This window comes from Lissotriton vulgaris, chromosome 12 (genome assembly GCF_964263255.1).
Source record: "Lissotriton vulgaris chromosome 12, aLisVul1.2, whole genome shotgun sequence".
Taxonomy (NCBI): domain Eukaryota; kingdom Metazoa; phylum Chordata; class Amphibia; order Caudata; family Salamandridae; genus Lissotriton; species Lissotriton vulgaris.
The window spans coordinates 510,533,478-510,555,086 of NC_141700.1; the positions used below are offsets into that span (position 1 = coordinate 510,533,478).

General features: G+C 48.7%; 1 protein-coding gene across 1 annotated transcript in view; it reads right to left on the reverse strand.

Moving 5' to 3' along the window:
• The window catches only part of AARS1 (alanyl-tRNA synthetase 1), a 336,551-nt gene that overhangs the window by 69,425 nt on the left and 245,517 nt on the right, over window positions 1–21,609 (reverse strand). The window contains exon 16 of the mRNA XM_086945275.1: window positions 919–1,027. Within this exon, the coding sequence (XP_086801401.1) occupies window positions 919–1,027 (109 nt within the window). The remainder of the gene's footprint in view (window positions 1–918; window positions 1,028–21,609) is intronic.

Below are 21,609 nucleotides of genomic sequence, written 5' to 3' on the forward strand. Positions count from 1 at the left end.
CGCCTTCTTTAATTAGTGCTCAACTGCCTTTACACATAGGTTCCTCACTTTCTTCTCTCACCACTACTTGTTAACCAGCAATTAGGGCTACTGACACAGGAGATAGAAAGTCATTAAAAAATCACTAATCCTGTAGGACATGTTAGACAGGGTTGGGAGTGCGATCCTGCTAAAAACTGTGCTGCATGTGGACACCTAAATAAGCTCAGAAATCAGACAATACAGCTGCATATCAATCCCAGAAATCCACTATTCGGAAGAAAAGGTAAACAATCCACTAGCCTATAGAGCTGTCAAAGTAGACTCCCAACAATACCTAATGAACCAGCCAAAAATCTCTGGGGACTGAATATAGAATCCACATTATCCTTAAGTTATAGGCCTTCAAATGAAAAAAAAAAAGTAATTTTGAAAAATCATTTTAAGGGGATCCATCTGCTATTTTGGAACATCCATTACAGAGTGGTGGTGCCTCGCTTCACTCTATTATGGATATGACTGTCTAAAATCTCTGCAGTGTTTTGATTATATCTGCATTTCAACAAGTTTTAGCTTTAGCTGATTTTTGTGCTGAAACAAGTCATTTTATTCTAATGCATAGAAGCTCCACACCGGGTCGGACCCTTATAATAAAATATGAAATGAAATAAGTGCATGCCTCTTCTCCTAAGAAACAATATGTGGGACCTAAATGCCGCTGTGTATTGTCCACATTAACCGTGATGACCAAGCAACACAACGTTCTCTTGCAATTAAACAGGCCTGGTTATCAGCCATGGCACTATCCCCCTTCCTGACACTGCCACCCATGAGAGAACTGGCTAGTTGCTGTTCAGTTACTTAATGCATTGTCCTTTTTGATTCCCCAAGGTCTGTCCTCCACACTTGGCTGCTGCTTGGTGTTTAGGAAATTCTCACCTTCTGTGCCTCTTGACCCGTGACTGCCACGATTCGCCGAATCCCTTTAGCAATTGCTTCCTCTGAGACTATGACAAACGGGCCTGCATGACTGGAGTTCTGCAGGTGCCTAAAAATGAAATAACTCTTTAAAAACCAAGCTTCATATAAAAAGACAATGCTTTGTAAGAATTTTGCTAGACTACCAGGAAACTAGTTTAGCATTAAGAATGACACGGTAGGATAATGGCGGGGCAGGGATCATAACATATCAAGTAAGGAGTATGTTACTTACCCTGTAAGCATCTATCCGCATCGTGTAGTGTCATAGAATCATAGGATTAGCATACTCATGACATCCAGTGTTAGGCTGGACGTTTGCAACTTGTTTTTCTTTGAAGAAGTCTTTTGAGTCACAAAGTATGGTGACTCCTCCTATAGTCTGTATTGCGCGTGGTCATCGGCTCCATTGTTAGACAGTTATTGGCTCATAGGCTGAGCTTGGTAAATGGGCAATAGAGAGCTAGTAAAGATGAACATGCAATATATAATTTGATAAGAATAAGTATTTATGAATAGTGTGCAGGTGAACCATTAGCTTCCGGGGAGGAGGGTAGGTGCATATGAATCCACAGCACTAAATGTTACGAATAGGGTAAGTGATACGGTAAGTAGCATATTCCATTCAAAGAATGTGTTGGCCGTAGATACTTTTGCTTAGCATTGAATGCAAAGCAGTGCTCCCCAAAAGAAGTGGATGGCTAACGGTTGACGTAGATACTTGAAAAAGGGGACGTAATACAGCTTGACCCACTCTAGCTTGTTGGTTACCTAAAACATCAACAAAATATTCTTCTGTGAATGAATGTGGATTATTCCATGTTGCTGGCTTACAAATATCCACTAGTGGAATGTTTCCTAGGGAAGCCATAGAGGCTCCTTTCTTACGTCTGGAGTGAGCTCTTGGGGCTGCAGGTAGCAAACTCTTAGCTTTGTGGAAGCAAGTTTGAATGCATTTTACTATCCACCTTGTGATTCCTGCTTTAGGTATGGGTGACCCTTTTTGTGGGTTTGAAAAAGCTACAAATAGTTATTGAGTTTCTCGAAGCGGTTTTGTCCTGTCTATGTAATACATTACTGCTCTTTTAACACAAAGTATGAGTAGAGCTCTTTTGCCACGGAGTCTGGTTATGGACAAAAAACAGTTCAATGGTTTGGTTGATATGAAAAGAAAAAACTACTTTAGGGATACACGTTGGATTTGTTCTCAGTACTATTTTATCTGGACAGCTTTGAAAAAAGGGGTCTTCAAGGGTGAGTACTTGAAGTTCACTTATCCATATGAAAGATATTATAGCCACTAAGAAAACTACTTTCCATGAGAGGAACCGTAGATCACATGAATGTAGTGGTTCAAAGGGAGGACCTGTAAGCCTGGTGAGAACAATATTCAGATTCCAGGCAGGTGCTGGTGGGCTGGAGGGTGGAACGACTCTTGTTAGTCTCCACACAAATGCTTTAATAACGGGAATATTTTTACTCCAGGTCTGTTTATTAAATTTTCCCAAAAAACATTACTGTATGAATGCAATTGAAAAGAAAGACCTTCATTAGACAGTTACATAGCAGTAGTAGTACACTTAGGACCTCATGCTAGCATTCCAATACAATTGTCCAAATCTTCTGGAAAGAAGGGAGCTTAAGGTGTACAAACGTATTCCTATTAAGAAGCTTGATAGAGAATGAGTAGAGGGCTGTGTACCACTGACTCTTGATGATGCGCACCCATTGGAAGGGTGAGACTAATCAACCGGTTAAGAACTGGGGCGGGGGGGAAAAGGGGAGTAAAGGGTCCTCAGTCAGTTTCTCACGTTCAGAAAATTGTGAGTAATGAAGGGGGCGAAGGGGGGAGCGCTGTTTGCATGGAAAGAGTGCACTAGTTGGACCCCAAGGGGGCAGCAGGGAGAAAAGGCTGCACACCACCCCTATGCGTGAAACAGGTAGAGTGCACATAGTCTGGGGGTTGGAAGCACAAATATTCCAAGCGGGACATATATTCCATGAGAGGTGTCCAGAGGCGGAGCCATTTCTTGTCCATCAGAGACAGTTTGTATATTATATCTACAGCAATGAGGTGCTAAAGTTGTGTAAACCATGATGCTGATGATGGGGCATCGCCGGGCCAGAGCTATGAGCCGCTTGGCAGTCACCAGTCATGTTAGGGCCATGACAGGCTTGGATGTTGTATGCAGCTGGAGTGTTTGGAGACAGGAATGTAGTCAGCCCCCATATGATAGCAAATATCTCCACCACAGTACGTGTCGGGTTGTGATGTAAGTGCTGCGTGGGCTGAAGTGTCTAATTAAGCAACTGCGGTCTCACAATGGTCAACAAGCGACCGCCCTGTCCATGTGCACTCAGTGTGTCTCGCTCTCTCGCACTACCCACTCAGAAATATAGCGTAGGTGAGCAGACCAGTAACAGTCTTGGTGGTTGGGAAAGGTCAGTCCCCCTCGGTTTCTTGGGAGCATAAGCAGCGCAGCGAAGATGGGGGCACTTACCTTTCCATATGAAGGAGTTGTTGTTTGCCTGAAGCCGTTTAATAATGTCCTCAGAGAGGATAGGCATGGGCAATGATAGGAATAAATACAAAAGTTGGGGAAGGACATTCATTTTTACCAGACTGATGCAGCCCAATTAGGTGTGCATGGCGTTGAATGTTTTCAGATCCCTGTTTTATAAAGCCCACCTGATCTGGGCCTATTAGTCCGGTAAGAAGGTTTTCTTGACGGTTGGCAAACATCTTAGTGTAAAGCTTCACATCTGTATTATCTGGTAAGTAGTAATTGCAAAGTATTCATTGATAGCATCTTGAATAGCTGCTTTCTCGACAGGACTGATCAGGAGCTGGGGGGAGAGAGACAACAGTGCGGGGGGAGTGCGTGATAAGCCTGCACGCGGTGTCCACATAATGTCGACATGCGCGTGGTCCAAAATGGAAATTATGGATATCTGTGCAGATGCAAAAGCACTCAATAAAGAGGAGGAGACAAACAGGCGTTCTGTGATCGAGCAAGGTAAGTGTACATGTGAGTAGAAGGTGTGATCTTGTGTGTCCGGGTTATGATAGCAACTGGTATTACCTAGGCCTGCATCTCGAAGCTCTTGATTTAGCATTCCAGACATTGCTCTCGTGCCACATATATGTGGTGTATTTCTATCCAATGGGGGGTCCCAAACCAAGTTGAAATCTCCCCCCAAAAGAAGGTCACCCTTAGCAAGCCTTAGTTGGTCTGTGAGGGTATGACGCATGATTGTGTCCTGGGTCTGGTTAGGAGTATAGAGATTACAGAGCGTTAGGGTGTCTCTGCCTCTCGTTACAGTCAAGGCGATGAATCTCCCACTGGGGTTTCTAATCAGATTAAGAATCTTTGTGTAGAAGCCCCTCTTACACAGTATGGCAACTCCAAGAGTCTAGGAGTTAGCGCACACCCAGTGTTGGTGTGGGTATTGAGGATAAGCCATAAGGTGGCAATCGGTACGAAGCAGGTGGGTCCCCTACAGAAGAAAAATGTTGTGTCGTGCTGCATGAGGTAGAGCCAGACCTGGCGCCGCTTGCTAGGGGAATTAAGCCCACAGATATTGAGGGAGAAACGTTTTAAATCATGTGTGGTGGTCATGTAAAGGGGTAAACACTCTGTGCTCATGTTGATATTCAGAGATCCATTCTTAGACCAGCGGTTGGTAGGGAGAGGCTCCCCTTGTGCCCCAAAGCCTAGTAATGGACATAGAAATAGTGAGGAAGGAAACGGCGTAGGGTTGTGCAGCGAGAAATTAGTGGGGCCAACGGAGCCCAACCTAATAACAGGAATTTTGAACAAAGACACGTGCTGTCTGTTTTGCATGTATGTAGCAAGTGCTGCTAGGTGTAACCTAAAAGAGGTGTATGCAAGTCCGGTCTGTGGTAAATAGAGCAGGTAGAAATAAGGTCTTGTACCATAGGGGAAAGTAGGTGGATTTGTTTAGCCAAACAGCAATGCAAACACTTTTTCCACTTAACTGAGTAATAAGCTTGTGTGGTTGGTTTGCGATCTTATTTTAAAATGGAAATACATTCTTTTGGAAGATTGAGATATCCAAATTCTAGAACTTATGGAACCAGATAGCTAGATTTAACTGGTTGAGTTTGGGGCGTGTAACCATAACCCGCTCCTGAGTTTGAAGATTTGGTCAGAATGGGAGTTTCTCATGTGGTACAACCTATAGTTGTAGTAGGGTTGGGAACCAAGCTTGGCAAGCCCATGTAGGGACAGTCAGAATTAGTGTGAGGGATGGGTGTGTGAGTTTCTGAACCAAGTAAGGAATGAGTGGGAGAGGAGGAAAAGCGTAGGCAAATAACCAGGACCAGCTGATCCATAGGGCATTGCCTTTGAACTGTGGGTGAGGAAACCTGGAGGCGAAGTTTTGGAATATTGCGTTCTGGTATGTGTCAAAAAGGTCTATGAATGGTGTTCACCGCCACTGAAAATACGAGTGTTGAATCGTTTTACCACTCGTGTATCTGTTTTCTGCGTTTTACTGAGCATATCAGCAAAGTCACTGTTCACCCCTAGTAGGTATTCTGCTAGGAGGTGGATGTTGTGATGAATGGCCCAATACCATATGCGCTCTGCTATGTGGTAGAACTGTATGGAATGCATGCCTCCCTGTTTTTAGGTCGAGCCTAGTGCAGCGCGCAAGAGCTACTTAGGAGATGACCTCTTGGAATTGGTCTGTACTTTTTGGAAAACTCATGCATGTACTGTACTATTTCCAATGAGTACTCCTGCATGTACAGCATCCACCTTGTGGGAGCGAGCAGCTGCGCCATCTGTTTCAAATTATCGCGCCACGCTTGTTTACATTTGCCTGTCTCGCGGTCCCAATAATTGGAAACAGATGGTTAACCCACAGCTATGTCGCATTGTAAAGGAAAGGCGCATTATTCCTAGCCAATATTCTGTCTCTGAAAGTAGAGTACTAATACCACCCACTGGCCAAAACCGGAACTACAGCTGTTCATAATTCTGAAGCACGAGCACTCTATTCATTCATCTCTGAGAATTGGGTACTGGGATAGTCATTCTCCCCTTACTCCATACGTGTAAAATATTTTGCATGACCAGTCCATATTCTTCTCTACTCACGGGTACATAAAGTAACCAGGCTAGCATATTTTAACCAGGAACGACCGCCTAGCCAAGCAAGCTTCTGAGTAGGGTTTACCAAACTGAGCACCTGAAGAATGAGCTCGAGGAGAGACCTCGCTGACGTCCGTGCAGGAGCCCTGCTGAAGGACGTACACTGGAAAGCCATTGAAGTCACTTTGGCTCCGACCGCCCGACGCAGTCATTAACTTCGGCAGAATAACATTAGAAAGGCGAAATTCGACCAGGCAGGCAATAAACGCTCAAGAGACCTTCAGATTGTACTACCAAGCACCATGAAAACAAGCATTGGCATAGCCAATAGGTCTCGCCTTTGGGACCTTATAAGTTTTTAGTAATGCAACAGTTGTTGCACCAAGGATATTGTGCTGTATAACAAAACTCTTATAAGGTCCCAAAAGCTAGACCTGTTGGGTATGCCAATGCTCGTTTAATGTAGTACATGGCGGTCATGTTGTCTGTATGAACTAGAAGAACAAGTTACCTACCCTCGGTAACAAAATATCTGTACGAGACAAATATTAGTTCTAGATTCCTTACCTTAGAATGACCCTCAGGCGTCTGAATGAGAACTGAACGGTCAAAGAAGCTGTATCTCCAGACTTGACTATCCAGGCACTAATGTTTACTGAACGTGAGCAGTGATGTCCACGTGGCTGCCTGGCAGATGTCACCGAGGGGGACTCCACGTCCCAAAGCAGTAGTAACTGCCGTTGCCCTGGTGGAATGGGCGCGCAGCCCTACAGGAGGCTCCTTTTCCCCCAAGGAATAACTGATTTTAATGCAAAGGACAACCCACCAAGAGATGGTCCGTTTTTGCACGGCCTGACTTTCTCAGCGCCCACACAGCCAACAAAGAGTTGATCATCCACCCAGAACTGTTTTGTGCGATTCAGATGAAATGATAACAGACGTTTTGGATCCAGACGGTGGAGTCTCGCCGCCATGGAAGGATGTGGGGGCAGGAAGAAGGTGGGCAAAGTGGTGGTCTGTCCTGTGTGGAAAGAAGTAACCACTTTGGGAAGAGAAGGTCTGGTTCGAAGTACAACCTTGTCCGGATGAACAGCAAGGAAAGGAGGTTTAAAAGAAGAGCCTAAAGCTTACTCACCCTGCGAGCAGAGGTGATGTCAAGCAACAAAGCAGTTCTTAAAGTCAAGAGTCTGCGAGGACAATTATGCAGTGGCTCGAAAGGAGCACACATTAGGCAAGTCAAGACGAGATTTAAGTCCCACTGGGGCATTACAAAAGGAATAGTAGGAAAGAGGTGAGTATTGCCCTTAAGAAATCTATTTACCACAGGGGACTTGAAAAGAGAAGGCTGATCAGGGAGGCGAAGAAAGGCTGAAATGGCCGAAAGATAGCCTTTAAGGGTGCCGAGCGCAGCGCCCTGCTGGGCCAAAGAAAGAATGAAGAGTAGAAACTCAAAGATGGGCAGAAAGGGGATCCACAGCTTTTGCTATGCACCATGCCACACATTTGTTCCATTTACAGGCGTATACCGTTTTAGTGGAGGGACGCCTGGCTGCCAGGATTACATTACAGATTTCGGGAGGTAGGACAAAAGCCGTCAACTGTTGCCGCTCAGTCTCCACGCAAGGAGGTGGAGGCTGGACAGATTAGGGACCGTTCCCTGCTGCTTCAACAGAAGATCCTCCCGAAGAGGAGGATGGCAATGTTCAAGAGCTCAAGATACCAGGCTTTTCGTGCCCAATCCAGAGCCACAAGAATGACTTAGGCCCGGTCGCGCTTGATCTTCTTAAGCACTCTGGGCAGAAGTGGTATAGGCAGAAAGGCGTATCGAAGATCGCAATTCCACTCGCAACGTAAAGCGCCGCAGAGCGAGTTCCGCCTTGGAAATACCAATGCGCAGAACTGACGACATTGGGCGTTCTCTTCGGTGGCGAACAGATCTAACCAAGGCTCTCCCCACTGCTGAAAGAGACCTTGCACCACCTCTGAGTGAAAGGAATATGCTACTTACCAGTATGCATTTGTTCTTGGCATGTAGGGCTGCTGACATTCATATCTGTGCATAGATCGCCGCCTAGTGTTGGGTCCGGATGATTGCACATTGTTGTCCTGGAAGAGTCTTCGAAGTATCACGAGATAGGTGGCTCCTCCCCTGGACTACAGTGCGCATGGGCATCCTCTCCATCCTCAGATTGTTTTTCGCCATTGTGGCAGAGATGGAGTATGATACAGTAAGTGATGACCATGCCTGAGAATAATTCTGAGTGCTACAGCTGCGACAGGCACCAGGGAGGAGGGCGGGCGATATGAATGTCAGGAGCCCTACATGCCAAGAACAGATGCATACTGGTAAGTAGCATATTCCGTTCGAGGCATGTGGGCTGCTGAATTAATATCTGTGCATAGAATAAATAGCAGTTTCCTCCCTAGCGGTGGTTGCCTGTGCCAGCTGCAGCAGTCTGAAAAAGAGTTCTGAGAACAGCCTGTCCTACAGCAGCTTGCTGTTTGGAGTGTACATCCACGCAGTAGTGTTTGGTAAATGTATGTATGGTGGACCATGTGGCTGCTCTACATATATCATCTAGAGGAATGTTACCTAGGAAAGCCATGGATGCCCCTAACTTGCGTGTGGAATGCGCTCTTGGGGGAACTGTTAATGTGCGTTTAGCCTTTTGATAACAGATCTGTATGCATTTAACAATCCATCTGGCTATACCTGATTTGGAACTGGGGTTGCCTTTGTGCTGTGGAGAGAAGGCAACAAACAGTTGCATAGTTTTCCTAAAATCTTTTGTCCTGTCTATGTAATACAGGAGAGCTCTTTTAACAGCTAGTGTGTGCAGTGCTCGGTCTGCCACTGAATCTGGATTTGGGAAGAATACTGGCAGTTCTATCGTTTGGTTAATGTGGAACTGTGACACCACCTTAGGCATAAATTTAGAGTTGGTACGCAGTACTACCCTATTAGCATGAATCTGTATGAAAGGCTCTTGAATAGTTGGGGCTTGAAGCTCACTAACTCTTCTTAGCGATGTGATCGCTACTAGAAAGGCCACTTTCCATGTCAGAAACTGTATCTCACAAGAGTGAAGAGGTTCAAAAGGTGGTCCCATCAGTCTGGTGAGAACTATGTTTAGATTCCAGGCAGGTGAAGGCGGGTGTCTGGGAGGAATTACTCTTTTGAGTCCCTCCATAAAAGCTTTAATGGCTGGCACTCTGAAAAGGGAAAGGTGCTGTCTGTTTTGAAGAAAAGCTGCCATCGCAGCTAAATGTATCCTGATGGAACTATATGCCAGATTGCATCTGTGTAGATGCAACAAATAACAATGTTTTGCGTTGATGCGTCTAGCGGATTTATGTCATTATTGGAACAATAAATGACAAATCGCTTCCATTTTGCCGCATAGCACGCCCTGGTTGTAGGTCTTCTAGCCTCCTTGATAATGTTCATACAGTCAGGGGGCAGGTTCAGGTAGCCAAACTCTATGACCTCAGGATCCATATTGCAAGGCTCAACTGTTGCAGATCTGGGTGCTGAATGTCTCCACGGCTCTGAGTGAGGAGACGGAGTGTGAGGCGCAGTCGTTGGTGAGGCACCACTGAAAGTTCTAGGAACGTGGTGTACCATGCCTGCCTTGCCCATGTTGGAGCAACTAGGATGAGTGTCATTGAGTGCTGCCGCAGTTTGCGCGCCACCAGCGGTATGAGCGGTGCTGGAGGAAAAGCGTACGCAAATCTGCCTGACCAGTTCATCCATATCGCATTGCCCTGAGACTGCGGGTGTGGGAACCTGGCGGTGAAGGTTTGGCATTTTGCGTTTTCCTTTGTGGCGAATAGGTCTATCTCTGGATGACCCCACTGCTAGAAATACGGTTGTAGCACCGAGGGATGTATTTCCCACTCGTGCATCTGATGGCTGTGCCTGCTCAGCAGGTCCGCCATCTGGTTGTCCTTGCCTGGGAGGTTTTCCGCCATGAGGAACATGTTTCTTTGAATGGCCCACTTCCACATGCTCTGGGCTAGGTGTGACAATTGTGGAGAGTGTCCCTCCCTGCTTCTGGATGTAATACATGGCAGTCATGTTGTCCGTCCGGATCAGCACGACTTTGTTGCACAAATGCAATTTGAACGCCTTCATCGCCATGAAGATCGCCATCAGTTCCAGCAGGTTCTTCTGCTGCTGCGTCGTCCGTAGTCCCTGCACTGTATAATGGAGAACATGCGCTCCCCAGCCCTGGAGAGATGCATCCATCGTCAGTACTATCTGTGGTACAGGCTCTTGGAACGGTCGTCCCCTGCAAAGGTTTAGTGTGTTCCACCAATGCAGAGAGTTGTATGCACGACCGGTCACCAATACTAGGTCTTTTAGATGTCCCTGAGCCTGGTTCCACTGTCGTGCCAAGCACTCCTGAAGCGGACGCATGTGTAGCCTCGCGTGAGGGACTATGAAGATGAAGGAGACCATCATGCCTATCAGCTGCATAAATACTTGCGCTGGGAGTGAGTGTTGGGGTCTGAATTTCTGAATCAGCAATTGCATGCTGTTGATTCTTGCTGAGTTTGGCTGTGCTGTTGCTGCCAGAGTGTTTATTTTCGCTCCTAGGTACTGTTGTAAATGTGCGGGTTGAAGATGAGATTTTGGGTAATTCAGTGAAAATCCTAGACTTTTTAGGAGGTGAATCGTGCGGGACATGTGGCTGGCACATTGCTGGGCTGACTTTGCTTGGATAAGCCAGTCGTCCAGATAAGGATAGACATGGATGTGTTGTCTCCGAAGGTGCGCAGCTACTGTCGCCAAGCACTTGGTAAACACTCTGGGGGCTGTATTGACCCCGAAAGGCAGGACCTTGAACTGGTAATGCTGGTTGTTTATGGTGAACCCGAGATATTTCCTGTGTCCTGGGTGAATTGGAATGTGGAAATATGAGTCCTTCAGGTCTAGGGTTGCTAGGAAATCTCCCTGACTGAGCAATGGTAGAATTTGCTGCAAAGTGAGCATGTGAAAATGTTCTGACAAGATGTATTGGTTCAGGGGTCTGAGGTCTAGAATAGGCCTGAGAGACCCGTCCTTCTTTGGGATTAAGAAGTACAGTGAGGACACCCCTGTACTCTGTTCTAAAGGCACGAGTTTTATGGCCCCTTTTTGCAGCATGCAGATGACTTCTTGCTGCAATAAGTGCATGTGCTCTGCGGACATAGAACAGTGCCTTGGGGGTATGTTGGGTGGAGTGGAGGTTAGTTCTAGACAATAGCCGTATTGGATAAGTTGTCTCACCCACCTGTCTGTGGTAATGCCTTCCCAGACTGGCAGGAACTGCTGAAGTCTTCCCCCGACCGGTGTTATATGGTCTGGGGGCAGTGACAAGACGTCACTGTTTATTGATGGCGGAGGATCTGGCATTATTATTTCCTCGTCCTCTGCCTTTGGTGCTGTTCCCACGGTATCCACCCCTATTGTTTTTGTTATAGGTGGTCTGTGTGCCTCCTTTGTTGTGTTGGGCTTGCTGTGATGCTTGACCTCTAGAGGCTCCCCTGTTACCGGAGCGACGAAAGGAACCGCCCCTGAACTGTTGTGACTGCAGAGCTCCCATGGATTTGGCTGTCTCAGTGTCTTTCTTAATTTTTTCTAGGGTCGTGTCTACATCGGGACCAAATAGAAAGTCAGGGTTAACCGGCTGATTGAGTAAAGTTGTTTGGATCTCTGGCTTGAAACCAGAGAAGCGTAGCCAGGCATGCCTTCTGAGCATCACACTTGTATTGATGGCCCTAGCTGCTGTGTCTGCTGCATCTAGCGCACATTTAATGGATGCATTTGAAATCAGCTTCCCCTCCTGTATTAGCATTTCTTCTCCCTCCTTATAAACATCAGGTAGGTGTTGTAGTAGCTGCTCTAACGTGTCGCAATGAGCCCTATCATATCTGGCTGATAGGGCCTGTGTATTTGAGATTCTCCAAATATTTGTCGCTTGAGCTGCTACTCGTTTGCCAGAAGCTTCCAAGATTTTGGATTCTTTGTCCGGAGGAGGAGCATCACCACTAGTTTGAGAGTTCGCTCTCTTACGAGCATTAGCCACTACTAAGGAGTCCAATGGGAGCTGGCCGGCATTTCCTTTCAATTCTTGGGTTCACAACCCTTGCCCTTGTGGTTTCTTTGAAAATGTCACCAGCGTGTTTAAGGACACCCTTTAGCATAGGCAATGTCTTTACTGATCTTTCTGAAGTTGAGAAAGTGTCAAACAAAAAGTCTTCTTCTACCGGGTCAGCGTGCATTTATACATCATGGTTATTGGCTGCCCTTTCAATCAATGCGTTAAACGCAGCTGTATCTTCAGTAGGCGAGGTTTTGACTGTATAGGACTGAGTGTCAGGCGTGGTGTGTGGCTCACCAGGGTCAACAGGGTCAGTCCAGGGTTGAGACTCCTCTTGATCTGTGTCAATAGGATAATTAAATTCCTCCTCATTGTATCCTTACCCCACATCCTCATTGGTACGTGTGGGAGAATAGGTGTATTCCGGTCCATAGGACTCTACAGGTTCAAAAAGAACAGGTGAGGTGGCAGAGTCCCTCTTCTTTTTGAGTGGGATCTTGTATGACTCCATAGGATTCTCTGGAATATTCTTTCTTTTATAAATAGTGAGTCTGCCAGAATCCGAGTCGATAAATAGTTTTGACTGATTATCATAGGAGGGTGCTTGGAACACAACGTCCTCTTCTATGGGTTGATGTCTTGAGGCTACCGACACCTTTTTGGCTGTGTCGGTGCTTTTTTGTGGCTCGAACGCCTTAGGTCGTGCGGTCGGGGGCAGTCCGTACTTTATTGGTGGCGTAAGCATTGGAGACGGACTGACCTTCGAGGGTGGCGCCGTCTTCGATCCGACCAACCTCGTCTTATCACTAGTTTGTTTGTGGCCTTGCGTCGACTCGAGCTCTTGGTGCGCAGCAAGCACGCTCTTCTGCTTAGACTTGACATGCTCTTTCGGGTTCATTTTGGTCTTCGACTCGAAGGCCTTGACCACCAGTGGCTTGGAGGCTGGAAGCTTCGGATCGAAAGTCTTCTGAGCCTCGAGTCCCTTGTTAGTGTCGCCATCTTTGGACGTAGACGGCGTCAGTGCGACGTGCTTGACCTTAGATACAGGCTTCGGCGCCCTGATCTACGGGCTGACGCCCCCTTGTGACCCCGAAGGGTCGATGACACTCTTCAATTTGATTGGATACGATGAATCCGAAGTCGTTGGTCAGAGGTCTGTCTTTAGCAGTTTCGGTTTCGATTTAGCGTCTGTTGGTTTCTGATTGTGGTTGATCGACCGAGGCTCTTTTGAAATATTCTTAGCCGGGCCTTGACGCGGGGCTATAGAATGTGGATTAAGATCTTGGCTAAGGCCTTCCGGCGATGCCTCGACCTGAGCCTTTGAAAGTACAGTGTCATTATCGGGCCCCTCAACTGCGGTTGGGCCTTGCTCATCGCTCCAGTCGTCATCGACGGCTCCGATGGCCTGTGCGTCGTCTCCTACCTTGACGACGTCTTCATCATGGACGTAGTCTTCTTCTTCGTCCTCATCATAGTTAGAGTTCTGCTCCGACGCAGGATCAGACTGTTGTTCAGGATCCTCTTCATCGACGCCCTAGTCGTCTTCAGCCTCGAAGATGTTCTCTGGGTCGGGCGCCGTTTTCCGCGCCGACTGTCTCGCAGCGTGTCGAAGCCGAAGTGTTTTCTTCGACCTGAACCGAGAACAGGCCATGCAGCTGGCCTCGTCGTGGTCCGGGGATAGGCATTTATTGCACACCAGGTGCACGTCGATGTGAGGGTATTTAGAGTTGCAAACTGGGCATTGTTCGAACGGGCTCCGTTCCATCGTCGATCGTTGATGGGGCCTTTGGTGTCGAAAAAGGGCAAGCGGCCTTCCATGTCCGGTTCGAAGAACTGGAACAAGTACATGGCACCGAACGAAAGACAATACCGATGCCCCGAAGGCCTTTTGGCCTTGTGAAAAAGTGTTTTATATCGATTCTGAACTTGAGTTAAGAAAGTACATCCGAACCCAATGGCGGAAAAAAACAATCTGAGGATGGAGAGGATGCCCATGCGCACTGTAGTCCAGGGGAGGAGCCACCTATCTCGTGCTACTTCGACGACTCTTCCAGGACAACAATGTGCAAGCATCCGGACCCAACACTAGGCGGCGATCTATGCACAGATATGAATTCAGCAGCCCACATGCCTCGAACACTCCATTCGGGATTAATCATGCACCGGCAGCTGAGTTCGTCCGCCCTGGCGTTCAGTGATCCTGCCAGGTGTTGAACCACCATGGACATGCCGTGATGTTCCAGCCATGCCCAGAGACGAAAGGGCCTCTTGACACAGGGTCCTCGACCCCACCACGCCCTGTTTGTTGCAGTGCCACATGGTGGTGGTGTTTTCCTTGAACACCTGCACTACTCTTACCTTGACAGAAGGAAGAAATGCTTTCATTGCAAAACGAATCACTAGGAGCGCCAGAAGGTTGAAGTGGAGCAAGGTTGAAGTGGAGCTCTGACTCCGCTGGAGACCAGGGGCCTAAAATCTTTGGCTCTCCCATGTGGCCGCCCCACCCCATAAGGGACGCATCTGTCACCACTGAAGTCTGGTTGGGGAAGGGAGAGGGATCTGCAGTTGACCCAATGCTGGTTCGTTAGCCACCACTGCAACTGGCATGCAGTGCCTCCGAGATCTCGACGACATCGGAAAGATTCCCATGATGCTGTGCCCACTGGAACTTCAGGTCCCACTGCAGAGCCCGCATAGGCCACCTGGCATGGTCCACCAGTAGGATGCAGGGGGCCATGAGTCCCAGCTGCCTCAAGGTCAATTTCACTGAAACCCGGAACAAGGCTGAAACATCGGTAGCATAGCCCGAATATCCCGGACTCGCTACTCGGGAGGATAAGCCTGAAACTGTGCTGTATCCAGAACTGCTCCATGAAAAGGAGCTTCTGAGAGGGAATCAGGTGTGACTTCGGCACGTTGATAGTGAACCCTAGCGAATGCAGGAGGTCTGCCGTAGTCTGGAGGTGGGAGAAGGCAGCCTGGGGCGAGCCAGTCTTCAACAGCCAGTCGTCGAGATAGGGGAAGACTGGAACCCCTGATCTGCGCAGATGAACTGTGACCACCGGCATCACTTTCGTGAACACCCGAGGGGCACTGCTAAGGCCAGAGGAGAGCACAATAAACTGAAAAAGCTCATGGCCTACAGTGAACCGTCGGTAACGTCTGTGGGCTGGCAAGACAGACATGTGAAAGTAAGCGTCCTGCAAGTCCAACGCTACCATCCAGTCTCCATGGTCAAGGGCAAACAGTACCTGAGCCAATGTCAACTTTTTGAACTTCTCCTCCCGGAGGAAGCGGTTTACATCCCTGAGATCCAAGATAGGACGCAGCTCTTTGTCCTTCTTGGGCACCAGGAAGTAGTGGGAGTAACAACCACAACCTACTTCTGTGAGAGAGACTCGCTCAATAGCTCCTTTGGCCAAGAAAGTTGTAACTTCCTGACGGAGAAGGGCCAAGTGATCCTCCGACATGCGATGGAATGTGGGTGAAATGGAGGGAGGGGTAGTCTTGAAGGGGAGGGAGTAGCCCCTTTGGACTATCTGCAAAACCCACCCGTCCAATGGGATGTTGTGCCAGTGGGGGGGGGGTGATGGTGGCTCCTGCTGCCACTGGCAACTGGTGGCCCTGAAAGGTCGGACTAGGAAGGTTTAGAGGCTGCTGCAGAGGGGGCACTGGTGGACTAGCCTGCCCGCTTTCCCCCAGAATCACGGCGCTGGGTCCCACATCCCCAGCCGCGCAAAGGCTGAGAAGCTTGCGCCTGCCTGTTGCCCTGGGTGGAACGTGGCGGGGAACCCCTTCCGTAGCCAAGAAAGGGGCGGAAGGCAGACTGCGCAAGATGAGAGGTGGCAGTGAGGCCCAAGGATCTGGCCGTAGCCCTAGAGTCCTTGAAGCGCTCAAGCGCACTGTCCACCTTGTCGCCAAAAAGGCGACGGTCATCAAAGGGCATGTCCAAAAGAGTCTATTGGACATCCGCCGAATAGCCAGTTGATCTCAGCCAGGCGTAGCGTGTCGGAGCTACTGACTTATAAATCGTTCTACCCAGTGAGTTGGCTGCGTCCAGCCCACAGCGGATGGCGAACTTTGCTCCCTTCTGCGACTGCACAGGAGAATGTAACCCGGGCCTCTTCAGGCACTGTGGCAGCACCTGCGTAATCGTATCCCACACAGAGGGAGTGTAACAGCCCAAGAGACATGCGGTGTTCACCGACCGCAGTCCTATGCTGGTGGAAGAAAACTTCTTCTCAAGATGGTCCAGCTTCTTGGATCCTCTACTTGGGGAAGCAGAAGGGAACACGCCTTTGGAAATTGAGACTTGGACCATCAAGCTCTCAGGGGTAGGGTGTTGGGAGAGGAAAATGGGGTTGCCTGGGGCCGGGCAGTGGCGTCGGGCAATCATTCTGTGCAGGCGCGGCATTACCCGGACACCAAGCACATGTTTAAGGTGGACAAACAGGGAGCACCCAGGCACTGCTGCTAGAAAGATAATTAAGCATCGGATCTTGCACCATGTTTGAGATAGAATATGGGGCATGCTGCGGGCAGGAACAATGAAGGTCAGTTTCTTTGTGCTCCGGTTTTAAGACGGTTGCACGTGTGCCCGCGCGGGTTGTGGTGGGACGGTTCGAGAGATGTCGCACAGCCGCAATGGCTTCAAAGCAGGGAACGCATGTCCGGGCATGCGCTCGCGCGCCTACCCACTCACAGCTACCTGCCCCCGGGAAGTGCGTGTTTATCGGATGGGGAACAGCTCCCACCAGTGAGGCCTGCGCGTGAGGAGGCTGCTTTTCTCTTTGAGCCTATCCCGGTGATGCCTAGAAACGATTTGGCCCTGGCAAAGGCTGAGCGCACCCCGGCGAGCCTCGGAGCCTCCCTGCTTCCATGGAGGCCAGGTATAGCAGTCTGGGAATCCTTTCTGAGCACATCGGGCGGTCGGACCCAGTGTCCCCACGGCTCCAACGCCTATAGCAGCCCCCTGCATGAATAAAACCCCGCAGCTCGGACGAATTACAGGAAGCCGAGAGCCGGGGCTCGACCCTGGAGCCCCAGCTCAAGGTCAGTCGGCAGCACTGGCTGTTATGCCACACCTCTCGCGCCAACCGAGGCAGCGTCTGGAAGTATGGCAAGCTACCTGTGCCCACAGGCATACCTTTAATTTATTTAGGTGCTGCGGGGGGCAGGAAGAGACGCAATGCTGATGTCCCATTCAGCGAGCCAGCATTTGCAGGGAGGGTGCCTCGAGACACCTTGGGCCCTCTCCGCGCCACGGGCAGGCTGCGTCCGCCCCAGCTTTGAGCACGCTGGGGCGGCTTTGGAAGGTCGGGGTGTGCGGTTTGGTGAACCGCTGCAACCTCGGTTGATCACTCACGGCATCGTGGGTGGCAAAGTTGAGGCAGTTGTGTGATATTAACGCACACTAAGCCTATGGCGACGGGCATGTCACGAGTGGATCACAACGGGGCCCATTCAGACCCTCATCTGAGGAGGGCTGTACGTAGACTATTTTAGGTAACCGTTACGTACCGGAATTAGCCTCTGCTGGTGTGGTGCAGCGAGCCCGGCTGCAGGTCTGGCGCGCCGGGGATTCAGTCAAAATGTACGGTAACGGTGAGGCACACATTGATGGCTGCGACCGCCCCCTGGTACATTTGCTAATAACGTGCTGCTCGCCTGAGAGCTTGCGTTGCGAGTTTGGGGGTCAGAGCATTGATATCTTGCGTTCACATGGCTGCTCGCAGTTTAACAGAGGTACGAGGCTCCTCCAGACTGCCTGTTACGTTGGCGAAGGTGCGGGGCACGGCACTGGGAGGCCCACACCAGCCTCCTCAAGCTGACCCGCAACCGTGATAGAACACGGCACGGTGCATTTTACAGTAACAATTTAAGAACGTTGTTCTCCGGTGCTAATGGCTATTCGAAACATTGTAAAATGTTGGTTTCTATGTTCTCATATATGGAGGTCTATTTAAACTGAGTATTGGTTGCGTCTTGCTTATGAGGTAGCTCAAGCGGTTTGAGTGTGGCACTTAGAACAAGGCTGGCGGTTCGAACCGCGTGTGGGTCATGTAGGGCTATGAGACTAGGTTTTTATTGTGATGTTCTTAAAGTCTTCAAGTCGCTTATATATCATCGGACCCACATTTCTTTTCCGTCTAAGGGGTGCCCCCGCTCTTCCAACCTTATGTCCCTGCTTGCTCAGGGTAAGCCCGTGGTAAATACTGCACACAGTGAATTCTCCGGCAATGTAGAGTATGCGAACTGGCCGGTGGGGAAGCACACAATCCACCCGCCCTCCCAAAACTAGAAAACGGGCTCGCGAGTGGGTGAGTCAAAGGGAATATTATGTGACAAAATTAGGCGCTTTAGAATGAATGTATCAGTCTCGGTCAGACACGGCAGGCACCATAGAGGCAAAGGTGCGCAGGAGCTCCCAATGCCGTCCCGCCCTCCACGCACAACGCGTTAGGACCCCCCACAGCAGAGTCTCACACACTGATCCAGCGGGTCTTTGTGATTAGTGTAATGATGTCCGTGCACAGCAGCAGATTTAAATGCACTACGGTCTGGATGCGTCCATTCTAAATGCACATGATCCTACAACCCAGACTCGGTGCACACCCTGCGTGGGGTGCACACCCTGCGTGCAGTGACTTCGGCAGCAAATTAGCAGCTGGGCGGCACACTTTGCTAAGCTCGGAATTGCTGCGTTTGCGTTTTAGGCCACGCCCATAATCACATCGGCCACACCACTTTGGGAGACCACCCAGTTCTCCATCCCAACTAAAGACCCAACGAGCACCTCTCTGGGTGTAGCAGACAAAGATTCTACTACTGGTCTGAAACGGACAAGGGGGCTGGCGACCAAGGAGAGAAGATGGCTGGATACTATTTACCATTGGGAAGGCAGGAAATCCCCCCCCCCCACTCTTTTTCCCTCCATGTTGTTAATGACGCAAGCAGCTTTAGAACAACATCTCTACCTAGCGGGGGACGGCCCGATAAATTAAAAGGGGGAGTCAAGCGAGAGGTGAGCCAAGGATCAGCACTGGCTAATAGCCCGAGCACGTGCGAAACTTTGGAAATATTTGGCATGCAAATCATGCAACAAAGTCATGCTCTAATGTATTAAAGTGTCTTCAAAATTCAAGTATATTGCTTTAACACGCTTAAGCGTTTCACCTAGTACGCCAGATTATATCTCTGCAGTTAGAAGGAGTAGGTAGAAGTGAGAGTGCTAAAACAGGCACGGGGGAAATATGGGTGGAAGGACAAGGCAATGACAAAACGGGCAGTTCTGCAGAGCTCGCAGACTCTTCACTTTCCCCAAAGCGGTTTAGGGACCGGCCAGTCTGGGTGCGGGCGCCCTTACCCCCGGTCCGGAATCAATTCTCCCGGTGCGGTGCGGGACGTCGGAAGGATTGTAGCGCCAGCACCGAGATCTGCTGAGGCCAAGGAAGATCTGACAATATTCGGGGCGTTAAGGTGTAATATGCAAGGGGGAGTCATTTACTTCAGTTGACCTAATTCAACAAACAATCCTAAAACAGGTTTCCAAAGGAAAGTCCAAGACTGAACACTGGTCCTTGGCGCATCAGGTAACCATATCATGCATCTATATATATTAAAATAACGCTTTATTTATTATTACATTTTGCAGATTTATATAGCGCAAACATGACCCAAAAGGATTGGAGCGCCACATGGGCAACAGTTGCGTTGCTCTAGGACACATTCATATGTGTGGCAGGCACGGGGAGATTGAGGATTTGCCCAGAACCACAGTTGCTGTCTGCTGAGCTCGTCCGTAGGGTACAATAGGTCTCACATTTGTGAGAGATTAAGCTATTGGCAATGTAAATGACAATGCCATTTATCTATCTGTTTTCAAAACCAACACATAAATACAAATTGTCATTTACAATGCCAATAGCTCTAACTTTTCCAAAGGCGAAACAGTTGCATTGTAAATGCTTGTTTATTATTGAAAGGACCCACAGATCATATGTAATTTGTACCCAGTATGTGTGGTAGTCTTGTAGTCGTCCTCCTACTGGTGTTAAGTGTGGAGGTGGGAGGCGTAGAGAGCCACGGTTTAGTGGAAGTGGTCCCCTTGAAAGAGGATCCAAGACCTCAGCTTTTGTTATTTAAGTCCCTCTAGTGTAATGTGTGAGATAAGGGATTTGTTTGGGGGGAGGGGGGGCGGTCTGAGAAGACGGCTGCTTAAGATGCCCCTCTGTATTGGCCCCTCCGAAAGGAACCCTGTGTTAATAAGTTAGAAGTGTACCCATAGCTTTAGCAGTATTGCGACCTTTTAATTTTTTTCTAGCATTTCATCTACTTGGAGGCCTAATAGGTGTTCCTCATCAAATGGTAGGTTTAGTAGATATTGCGGTACATCAGGTTTAAAACTTGACACTCTAAGCCAAGCATGGTGCCTAACAGTAATTGCAGCATTTACTTCTCTTGAGTTGTGTCCACTGAATCTAATGTGCATTGAATTGTGGCACTGGATATTATCCTCCCTTCCTCTACCAGTTCTGATCCTCTTTGTTTATACTGAGCAGGCAGATGCTGGGGCAAATCCTGCATCTCATCCCATTGTGCCCTGTAATATCTGGATAGGCAGCCCACAGAGGTAGCTATTCTAAGGTGGCTCGCTGCTTGGGCTGCCAATTGCTTACCCACTACATCATAGTTTTTGCTCTCATCAGTGGAAGGGGCATCACCAGTACCCTGAGAGTTGGCCCGTTTCCTGGGAGTATGCCTTACCAGTGTGTCTGGAGGGAGATGCCCCTTGATGTAAGTGCGGTCAGTTGTTGACAGTTTACACTTCCTATCAACTGAGGTGTTCTAACCCTTGATTTTATAGGTTGCTTAAAGATTTCTGCTGTGGGTTTTAGCATGCCCTTTAACATTGATAAGAACTGAACCATGCCATGGGATTAGGATAGGGTTTCAACTTGAAAAGAGGGAGGGTATGCATGTCTACCTTATGGTATAGTGCAGCCCTGCGCAGAACCTCATGGTATGTAGTTGTGTCATCTGGTGGTGAGGGTTTAGAAGGATATAGGTTTGGGTTTGTGTCCCCTTGAAGGTCAACGCCATAGTCGTCCCATTGGTTGATCAATATCCCTGGAGTCGCCCTGTGGATTGGGGAAGTAAGGTGCGTCATAGGGGTCAATATGGCCACCTGGACTATGTTCCCCTATGGATGATGTTGTGGGTGAGCATGAGAGAAACGCTGTGGTGATATCAGATGAACTAGAGGTGTTGCTAGCAGAAGAGCAGGAGGTGGAGAAGAGTGTAAAGGTAATGGAGTTGGTGGTGCAGACTGTAGTGTTTCTGATGGAAACTGTATGGGGCTAGAACCTCTGTCCTTGCACTTCTAGCTTGGAGGCTTTTCTAGTTGAGAACCCATGATTTCCTCTTCAAAATACTTCCTTGTTTTA